At 40.6% G+C, this 11,208-nt stretch overlaps 1 protein-coding gene across 2 annotated transcripts; it reads right to left on the bottom strand.

Annotated features, from left to right (window-relative positions):
• Positions 1-2,232: 2,232 nt before the first annotated feature.
• On the bottom strand, positions 2,233-9,891 carry rcor3 (REST corepressor 3). Of its 2 annotated transcripts, none has more exons than XM_044029327.1 (12): positions 9,466-9,891; positions 9,284-9,340; positions 8,079-8,156; positions 7,930-7,982; positions 7,267-7,428; positions 7,032-7,156; positions 5,964-6,042; positions 5,184-5,501; positions 4,858-4,935; positions 4,702-4,759; positions 4,086-4,330; positions 2,233-3,501 (listed from the first exon to the last, which is right to left on the bottom strand). In XM_044029327.1, the coding sequence occupies exons 1-12, from the start codon at positions 9,587-9,589 to the stop codon at positions 3,118-3,120; spliced, it is 1,761 nt and encodes a 586-aa protein (XP_043885262.1). In that variant the 5' UTR covers positions 9,590-9,891; the 3' UTR covers positions 2,233-3,117. The 2 variants fall into 2 exon arrangements, with proteins under 2 accessions (XP_043885262.1, XP_043885263.1); XM_044029328.1 differs by having other exon boundaries at positions 5,184-5,399; positions 9,466-9,889.
• Between the last annotated feature and the right edge of the window lie 1,317 nt (positions 9,892-11,208).

The following is an 11,208-nucleotide window of genomic DNA, read 5'->3' as shown; positions in this document are numbered from 1 at the left end:
CTTTTACATATTTAATCGTATCAAACTCAAAATTTGTGACAATATTTAAAACACATGAAAGATGATGCGTGCTTATTATGATAACAAATGGTTCAACGGTGTTGCCATAGCAACACTGCAAAGTCAGATATTTGTGACAAAAAAACAAACTGCTACAAAAAAGTCATAGTATAGTATGTCATCCAAAACCACTCAAAAAGTCATAGTATAGAATGTCGTCCAAAATCCCTCAAAAAGTCTTAATATAGTATGTTGTCCAAAATTTTACAAAAAAGTCATAGTTTAGTATGTCTTCCGAAATCAGTCAAAAAAGTCATATTATAGTATGTCGTCCAAAATTTTGACACAAATAAGTCACAGTATAGTATGACGCTCAAATCAGTCAAAAAGTCAGTGATTATAGTATGTCTTCCAAAATCAAATCAAAAAGTCATAGTATAGTAGTATGCTTCCAAAATGAGAAAAAAAAGTCATAGTATAGTAAGTGTCGCTTCAAAAATCACTCAAAAAGTCATAGTATAGAATGTCACCAAAAATCACTCAAAAGTCAAGTGTGGTAGTGGCGTCGCCTAAAATCATCAAAAGTCATAGTCACTCAAAAAGTCATAATATAGTATGTCGTCTAAAATCACTCAAAAAAGTCATAATATAGTATGTCGTCCAACATCCCTCAAAAAAGTCATAGTATCAGTCAATCATTTATTTCACTTATGTGGTTATCATGGTTTGCAGTAAATTGGTCGAGCATGGCGTACCCTTTTAATTTTTAATTGTAGAAACGTTGCTACGCTGTTCGTGTTAGCAAAAATACGACATAGTGTCATTAGCGACTGGTGTGGCTAACAGCTGCTAGCCTGCCAAACGTTTCCCAGTTCGGACTTTCAAGTTCCAGTGTAAATGGAACGCGTGTCTCTGGCTGGCTGCAGGGGGCGCTCACAGCTCAGCAGCACCTCCTGTCACATGCTTTAAAAGAACCTGAACGATCCCTTTAAACTCACCTTAAATAAACTGTTTAAGCCTTAACTTTAATGTTTTAACCGAGTGAAACTGAAGCTGATCAGAGTGTGTGATACCTGGACACATGCACGCACACACACACACACACAGAGACACGCACACACAGACACATGCACGCACACACAGACACAAGCACGAGCACACATCCTCATGTTTCTTTACTTTCACTTTCACACACACTCACTCAGTCACCACAGATCTGACCAGTGATCGATGATGATGATCAAGATGTTCTCACCTCTGACAACAGACCTGTGATCTCAGATGATCTCAGATGATCTCAGATGATCGATGGGATTAATCCAGATTATTTTCAGATGGCAGAGCAGCAGCAGCAGCAGCAGCAGCAGCAGCAGCAGCAGGTCGTTAGTGATGAGTCACTTCCTCGTCTCTAGTTTCCTCTTCTGCTGCTCTTCACTCATTCATTTGAGTGTCAACTCACTCTGATTCAGTCCACATCAATTTAATGTCATTCATTTGTATTTAAATCACTGAAGTATTTTAACAGTTTTATTCACTGCAGTTTCATGTAACAAACTTCATTTTTTCAATTTTCAATTTTGTTGCATTTCGAAACAACTGCGTTATTAAAACAGTTTGAATTTAATTACATTTACTTTTATTAATCGCTTGAATCGTTGACTTCAGTTTCATTGAATTAAACTTATCAATTTATTATTAATTAAAACACATTAAAAAATGAGCTTGTTTTGTTTTTATTCAAATTGGTTGAATTAAATTAAATTAAGTGTATGAAAATGTATCTTTGGCTCAACCACACTTGAACTATCCCTTTAAACTCACCTTAAACTAAACCTAAATATTTTAAAGCTGCTGCTCTTCACTCATTCAAAATCATCATGTAAATTAAATAATTAATAATTTAATCAAAGTTACTTTTAACAAACTAGTTGCAATTGTTTACTTCAGTTTAATAAAAAATCACTTATTTCGTTCAGATCATTGAGTTCAATGGAATTATGAAGATTTTGTCAATTGAATGAATTAAATTCTATTCAATACAAATTAATGAAAAATAAACTAGTTTTTTTCTTTTACTTAATGATGATAATTATTATATAATAATTGTGTTTTATTAATTGATTTGTTTTACAGATCAATTCTTTAAATCTTCACCAGTATAAAGATAATACAAATACTAATAAAGTACAAATACCTTCGTCTTGTATTTAGTTAAATTCACAACTTAAAAACTTTATTTGACAGGATTGTGTTTATTCCCTTGTAACTAAGTATTTACAAACATGGTGGCGCTGTTGTTAACGAGGAGTGACATCACAACCACAGTCATGTGATACAAATGTAGGGTTTTTTGTAGGAGAAAAAAAAATCGCAGCAGCTTCGTGTGAACGTCGGGATTTTTACGATGATTCCAGTTCACGATTTATGTTCACAAAGTTTTTCTCTCACTACGATGGAGTCGGAAAAAAGAAGAGAATAAATAACAGAGACAGAAGAAGACGACAAAGACGACTTTGAACTTTCAAAATAAAATATAAAAAAACAGCTACTGTGAGAACGTTAAAGGGATAATTACGTCGTTCATGTCACGCTGCAGCTGCGATCAAAGGAACAGAAAAATTGTTACAAATGAATCGTAAACTGAACAAGTCAATGTACAGATTAACGTACACGCCACAGAATGCGACACTTCGCCGTGCAGGAAATAGTCCCTGACAAAATAAAACTAAAATTGAGAGATTAAAATGTAACATTTGTCCAGTGGGTGGAGCGACAGGAATAAGTTCATCCTCACAACAAAGACACAGAGTCAAAGTCTGTGAATGAGAACAAAGAAAAGAGAGGAGGCACAGGATGGAACCTTGTGGAACGCCACCACTCTTACTATGATTACAGATTATCTGATGATGAATGGATTAATAATCTGTTAAAACGCAACATGTCGTCTCATCGAACGTTTACAAAACAAACAACTGCTGCACTACCTCCAGGTGCTGTGGGACAAACGTACTTTGACCCTGTAAACAATCAAATCAGGATTTTAAATTTGTCGCTTTTAAAAGAGAAAACTCGCAGCAGCCAGACGTTCTTTTCTCGTGACTCTCAATTTGCCGTTTGTTAGTGGAGGGACGACGACGAGGCCGTCTCTGATTGGTGGATGGCCAGGCCCGAGGACTGCTGGGCGGAGCTTGGACCTGACCCACCGGGGTTCCCACCGAGCGTCATGGGAGCTGGAGGGCGGGGGTTGAGGCGTGGCGGTAGTGGGTTAGAGGGGCGTATAAGGGGCGGGGGCTGCTGCAGGGCGGGGCGGGGTTGCAGAAAGCGGGCCTGCTGCTGGAGGGGTGGGGGCTGGCGGTGCAGGGAGGGCGTGGCCGGCAGGGATGGCCGCAGGAGGGGGGGCGGCTGGTGGAGGGAGGAGGAAGAGGCGGAGCTAGACGTCACCGGTGTCTGGGCTGAAGACGATGAGGAGGAGGCGGCAGGAGACGCACCAGAGGAGGCCACCTGACCATGCGGAGAGAAGAGGGTGGAGCCATATTTATCTGACTTTAACACCAGAATACGTCATTCCTGCCACCAGGGGTCTCTCAATCCAAACAATAACTGACGGTGTTTGTTCTTAATGTGGAAAATTTCAACAGCTAACGGCAAAAAGTTGTAATGTATTAGTAACACAAAACGCACAGTTCAACTAAAAAGACCAAAGAGAAAAAACTGGTTAACTAGTACTAACTAGTAAAACTGAATATTTTGGGGGTTACAGCAGAGACGATGTATAAAAACACAACACACTGGTTAACTACTATTAACTAGTAGTTTGAACTTAGAAGTTGCAGCACAGACGTAAAGAGATTTTACTAAACATTTTTTAACGTAGAAAGGTTTTTAAATGCAAGGATCATGAAAAGTTTCCCAAATTATTTTTTTGTATTGTGAATAATGTCACTGCAGACATGGATCATTAGTGTTGTTCAATCACTGGTTACAGACGTTATTATTTGATAACAGTTAAATTTTATCTGAAAAATTGGCTAAATATGTCGAAAATTATCGCGATCAAAAACCGTCTAACTCCAGTCGTTTCTCACCTCTTCATCTTCTTCGTCCGTGCTCTTCCCGGACGGAGTGGTGGAGTTGTTCTTCCCCTCCTCACCAGAGGTGGCACCGTCTCCATTGGGTGCTCGAGTCCCCTGCTCTGCCTCCCACTCCTGGAGCACCTCCTCCAGGTTGAAGCGTCGCCGGTAGTTGACAAAGAAGTTCTTCACCTGTCCGACCGTCTTGTTGCCGATGACGTCGGCGATGGCCTGAAAGTCTTTCCCGTATTTCCTGACACCTGGGGACAGTTGTACGAAAAACAAGGTCAGGTCGTGATCAAACCGTGATCAAACTTAATTTTATGATTCACGCTAACAAAGAAAATCTGCTTTAAACTCTGACGCAACAGAACACATAGAGGGAAAAAAATGAGCCCCAGGATGGAACCTTGTGGAACATCACGACTTTTATCTGATAAATGAAAAGATTATCTGTTAAAACGCGACTTTTACAAAACTAGGATTTTAGAATGGTCAGCTGACGCCATGGATTAAAAAACAAAAAAAACATTTAACATTAGCTAGGGGGTATTTAGCGTGATGTGAACAAAAATCTTTTATCATAGTGTCTCTGCATCAGATTAAAATTGAATCATAACAACAAACTCACCTTGGACAGCGAGCAGCTGCTCGTCCGTGGTCCAGCGAGCATTCACCTTCTGGTTACACTGTAATGTTTAACATCAAATTTAGTAACTTTTTCTTAATTAAGAAGAATCTCACATAAAGACTTTTGTTTTGTGTTTTTTTTTGTGTTTTTTTTTACCTCCGGCAGCCTTAGCTCTTCGACCCCAGACTCCAGCAGGTGTTTGAGTCCACTGTTCATCTGTTTGGCATTCTGCACCTGCAGGGGGCGACACAAACACTGTAAGTGATGCTTGATTTCCACCCATGTAGCGTTCAGGGAAAGTTGTGTTTCTGTGCGAATACGATGGTACATAATGCCTTGGTTCTCAAACTCTGAAGCTAACGAGATGCTTTCAAGAAACCTACGACTTAATTGTTGCTGCAGCATCATCACATCACATCAGACTGATAAAAATCTACTTTTTTAGGAATGAGGAGGACGAGGTTTGCTGTGGTGCCCCCTACCTGTCTCTTGAGGGACACCAGCTCCATGTCCAGCTGACGGAGGAGGGTGTTAGCGGCGGAGGCGCTGCAGGACACGGCCACCACGTCCTCCTGTGTCAGGTACATGCCTTTAGGTGGACGGCAGCGCGAGCGCTGGTGGTGCCGGTGCTGCAGGGTCTGATGCTCCCGTCGACCCAGAGCCACCTTCGAGCCCGGCACCGCTGGCTCTACCTGGTTCTGGGGGGGAGGAGGCGGGGTTAACGGTGACGTACGGAGGCCTGAGCCTGCCATTATTTTATTTTTTAAACTGAAAGCCTTGATCAGACGGCGATCAGTTATCTGAAAAACAAGAATGATTTAACATTTATACACAGAAAATGACAAAACAGGACTTTTGCTGCGTTGCATTTACATCGGAACTCAGAGCTGTGAGTGACGTCACCGTCAACTCCATTGGGTTCCTAAGAAGTCGCAAAAAAATAAAATGTAAAAAATATTCTAAGAATAACGACTAAAACCAAAGATAACATAAAAAAGTGTTATATTTTGAAAGAATGACTAAAACAAAAGCTAACATAAAATGTATATTTTATTTTGAAAGAATAACGAAGGATAACATAAAAACACAACCAAAACCATCAATCGCGATCAAGTAAAAGATTGCAATATTAAAAATCTATATAAATAAATAAAACAGGACATGAAACCCGAGAAAAGTGGTCTAATTCTTAGCCGTTAGCTCCGCCTCCTACAACTGTCTGTTGCAGAGTAGTATCTATTTGCTAGGCCGCGTCCACGTACCTCTTTCTTGGCTTCCTTGTTGGGGTCATAGTCGCTGTCGTTGGCCTCGATGGGATTGGCCTCCTCCATCTCCTCGTCGCTGTGGCAACAAAGCAAAGTTGGTCAAACAAAATGGCCACCACGTTCACCAAAGATAAAAATAATCACACTTCAAAAGAATTTTTTGAGACGTTCGGATAAATCTACTCGTTTGTTACGAGGTCATTCAGAGGTGGAGCCATGCTCACGGTACCCTTTGGACCACAGGGTAATGAACTTTTATCAAACCGAAAAACTTAATATTACAATTCACGGTAACATAGAAAATCTGCTTTAAACTCTGAGAACAGGACAGGAGACATAGAGAAAAAAGGAGGAGGCCCAGAATGGAACCTTGTGGAACGCCACAACTTTACCGATTCTCTGATATATAAAAAGATAATCTGTTAAAACGCGACTTTGACAAAACTACGAATTTAGAACCATCAGTTGCCTTCAGGTGCTGTGGGAAAAACAAACTTTGACCCTGAAAAATGAGGCAGAGTTGGTCATCGTCACACAAAATGGCCACCACTTTGACCAAAGATAATAATAATCACACTTCAAAAACATATTTTGAGACGTTCAGATATATCTACTCGTTTGTGACTAGGTTATTCAGAGGCGGAGCTGTGCTCACAGCACCCAGGAAAGGCCCTATAGCGCCCCCTAAGGTGAAAACAGAGGCAAAATTTAGTTCCACTGAATTTCCACAAACTTAGTGGGAAGATGTTACAGACAAACGGAAAAGTCGACCGTAACCACGGCCTCAAAGTCGGCCAATTTGAATCTTGGCATCCATTTTGGCGATTTCACCCTACAAAAATGAGCGAACTCGTCCGAGCGCGTTTGTCATACCAGCATAAAAAAACAAACGAATTTGTACGAGACACATGAAAGGTGAAAAGTTGTTGAAAGGTTTTGCAAATTCAAAACGGCGCAGAACTGCTGCGCTCCCTGTCTTGCGTGGGGATGAGGGGGCCCTGTCATGACTGCGTGCAGTCCTAGTTTTTATTATTTTTCGTTATACAGGTGTATTCTGGTGTTTACCTGTCGTCCTGGTTGCTCCTGTTGGCCAGTTTGCGAGCCTGACGGTCCATCAGACTCGTCCTGGAGCGAGTCTTCTTCCAGGAGTAGTAGTACTTCACTAGACTGGATATGGATTTGTCTGGTAACTGAAGGAATCAGGAAAAAAGAGAGAGTTTGTCTTCGTTAGCTTTGTTTTCGTCGTTGTCAATGATTTGACATGGCGACATGTTGTTGTTGTTGTTCGTGAGACGTTTACCATCTGCTGGATGCGGTGGAAACTCTTCCCGTGGAAACTGAACGCCTGCTCAAACAGAACCTTGTCCTCCACTGTCCACTCGTCAGGGAAAGGAGTGAAGTTCGGGAGGTCGGCGAGAGATTTCTCGATGTTGTGTTTGTGCCAGAAGAGCATGCCGAGAGCCTGGACAGACACACACACACAAAAACTGTTTACACTAAACTCTTTGAACAAATGTCCAATACATGATAATAAAAGATCCTGTTTCCAGTCGATAAACTTGGTTTGGATTCATCAAAGAAAATAGTATTTTATAACTTTGTTTTTGCAGATATATTTTCAATAACACTGCTAAAAGACAGGTAAAGACAGAATCCAAAACTTTATTCCCCCCAAAAAATGGAATATCCACAGATAAAAAAAAACACTTCCTGACGGAAAAGACCCTCACTATAACACGCCCACTAAAAAAACAAAACAAAAAAAACACCCACTCGAAAATGAGCTCACTAAACACACACCCACCCGAAAAACACCTGGACAAACACACGCCCCACATTCCCCCTGCCCGTATTTTCCCAGTGAACTGTTTTTCCACTGATCGTGGTTTTCCAGTGGGCATGTCTCAGTGGGTGTGTCTCAGTGGGCGTGTCCCAGTGAAAGGCGTAACCAGCGGTCACCCACCTGCTCTACATTGTATCCGTGTTTCTCTTTGGCGATCGCGATGTACTCGTCCACTGCAACAACAACAACAGACACACAACGTCAAATCCCAGAAGAAGTCTTAAATAAATGTCTTTAATACACGAGAGACAAAGTGGGAGTGGTCTTACGTTTGGAGTCAGAGATGTTGTGATAAGGAGACCAGACCAACATCCCGCCGCCATCTTTGTCCATGTACTTAGCTGTACCTAAACAAGGACAAAGGTGTGAATCCACAGAAATGTTAAAGTAAACAACAACAACAACGTCTTTCCCTGATTGAAAATGATACATTAAGTCTTTTAAAGTCTCAGGTGGAGATGAAACACGAAGGATTTCCTGACACGATGACGCAAAAATAAAGGAATATTCATTTAAATGTGCAATAATAAAGTTACTATTATACAAAAATGTCCTTTCACTCGTGACACTGTGGCAACAACTGAACAAATGCGATTAATGACATTATTACGATAACTGTGCTAATTCAAGATCGATCGATACGAGATTTTCTACAGCTGATTCACGATACTTCACTTTTAGTAACCCACATATGCAAACGATTTACTGATAAAATAATATAATATTAAATATATTAAAATATAACAGTTTATTAATCACAAATTAAAAAATGCACTGTACTGTAGAAAATATTTGATGATTTACGAGATTATTATTACGATAATTTTAACAGAACCAATTATTTTATGTCGTTATGTTTCATTTCATTTGAATATGAAAAACATTTTTAATGATAAATTCTTACAAAGATTGCAAAAATATTGTGAGTAACCATTTAAATAACAAAATCAGTAATAAATAGCCAATTCATGAATAATAATCGGCCAATATTGATCATTAAAAATGTTAAATATTAACTCTATCGGATTCTCTAACACAGTTATTACTGTAGAAAACAAATGTGATTACAATTATTTCATCAGAACCAATTCTTTACGTAATTATGTTTCATTAGAATTGAATATGAAAAACATTTATAAACATAAACTCAAACAAAGATTGTGATAATATCATGAATACCCGTTGAAAAATCGCGATGGGAACATTTATCAAGTTTGTGAGAGCAGAAAAATACTTCAGATTAATTAGGTTTCAATCTGTAATTAATCTACGAGAATCTTTTTTAACAACTGTCGCAATAATATCGTGAATCGCCAATATTTTATTCCGGAAAACTACGATAATAAATGTTAATATGTTTAACTATCGTCTCACGAAGGGTCACAAGTTATCAGCGGTGTGTGTGCGTGTGTGTGTGTGTGTGTGTGTGTGTTCGAGGCTACCACCAGGTTAAAAAAAACAAAAACAAACTCACCGGTCTCCAGTTCGGGGATCGTGGCCTGATAATCCGGTCCGACCCGCATCCCCACATCTGAAAAAGACGCGGGAAACATTGAAACACGGTTTATTTTTTATTTTGAAACGTCCTCCATTAAAAGCACAGCGGTGGAGCAGAGCTGTTCCAGGCTATTCCAGGCTGTTCGAGGCTATACTCACCGTGCTCGTCGTCGCTGCCGCTCTCATCAGAAATGTGTCCGTTGGACGCGTTGGACGGACTCTTGGTTCCGTTCGAGCGACCTTTACCCAAGTACTCGGACCCTCGGTCCATCATGCCCGGCATGTCCGCGCCTTTTCCGCCGAGTTTCAGTCGCTGTGTTCGGGTAAAAAAAAAAAATGCTGCTGGAGCTTCGTCTCCCTGCTGCTGTTCGCTCACTCACCGCAGCTCCGTGCGTGGCGCTGTGGCGCCCCTCCTCCTCCTGCTCCTCCTCCTTTTTTCTTTACACGCCGCTGTACAAACGTCACTAAAACAGTGTCATCTAAAGCGCTGGTGTTCTTAACGTGTACACGAGCGTACAAATTCTACGTTAACGCGACGTTTTCCCGCCGCACAGCCGCCGCAGAGCCGGCTCTAACCGCCGCAGCGGAGGGATTCCTCCGCGCCGCTGAGCGGCAACGCGGCAGAGCGGCGACCGCTGCGGCGGAGCCTGAGGCGGCGGATCGCTCCGCCCACACTCACTGATAATAATACATGAAGAATATAAAGAAAATCACGTAAAAACTCAGACTAAACGACGAAAAACACTTGAATTAAAGTGAATAAAAACAGAAACTGATTCTAAATCTACCAAAAAATAAGGAATATGACACAAAAATGTAAGGAGTAAACGTCATAACATCGCCACACGTGACCCACGTGTTAGTTATAATCGCATTAGAACATGTTCATGTATAAAAATACTTTTAAATTATAATAAATTCTATTTATCACTTTGTTTCTTCCCTTGTTTATCAGTGAGTCTAAGTGCACTAAGTGTTTATCACCAGCAGAGGGAGACACCACACAACAATGTGAGCCCTGTGACGCTGATCACCAGAGAGTTGACCTTTGACCCCCTCACACACATTAAACAAACCATTCACTCAAGGAATACCTCTGTTTCTTTAAATGGGTGGTATTATGAGGTAAGGGAGACGTCCTTAGAGCTGACTGTGGTGTTAGCGCCCCCTGCTGCTGAGAACCAGCCTGAGAAAGACACATGGCTGTCAGTGGGGACACAAGGAAAACACAGATTTTAGCCCCTTAAAAAAAAATGAATCAAATAAAATCTCTGTCAGTTTAAGTTTCTACGATGTCTTAAGAACACGTTCACGTCTTTGTCTCACTGTTACACAGACTTTCCCAACAGGAAACTGAAGTTTGTAAACCACTCACTCTCCATGCTGAGTGGTTCACAGGGACACAGGAGCTGCTGGTCCTCTGCTGCCTCGTGTGGTCACTTCTTGTGACTGAGGTCAATCTGAATTTTATATTTTAGAAGCCGAATTCACTCAAATAAGACACTAGAACTTAGTGATGGAGGCAGCAGTGGATCAACAACTCCAGTGTGTGTGTGATGTTAAAATCACTGATTTTCTCTATGGACTTTGGTGTGGGAGAGTGAGTGGTTTACAAACGTCAGTTTCCTGTTGGAAAAGTCTGTGTAACAGTGCGATAAAGACGTCAACATGTTCTTAAGATAATGTAAACATTTGTTAAGTGGCTATGTGTGTTTTCAGTAGAAAACTTTTCAGGTCACGTTTTTGGTTCGGTTCAGTTGTTTTTTTTCTATTTTTATAGAATAATATATTATATTTTTACACTCTATAAAGATACCATGTATCAGATCAATAGCCGAATAATTAGATTTGAAGTGTTGCCGCTAGCATAAGTAACGCATGTTGTGCAGCACTTGCATACAG

Source organism: Solea senegalensis, linkage group LG6 (assembly GCF_019176455.1).
Source record: "Solea senegalensis isolate Sse05_10M linkage group LG6, IFAPA_SoseM_1, whole genome shotgun sequence".
Taxonomy (NCBI): Eukaryota; Metazoa; Chordata; class Actinopteri; order Pleuronectiformes; family Soleidae; genus Solea; species Solea senegalensis.
Note: the sequence above shows the minus strand (reverse complement) of the source record. Positions and strands in the feature narration are given on the sequence as shown.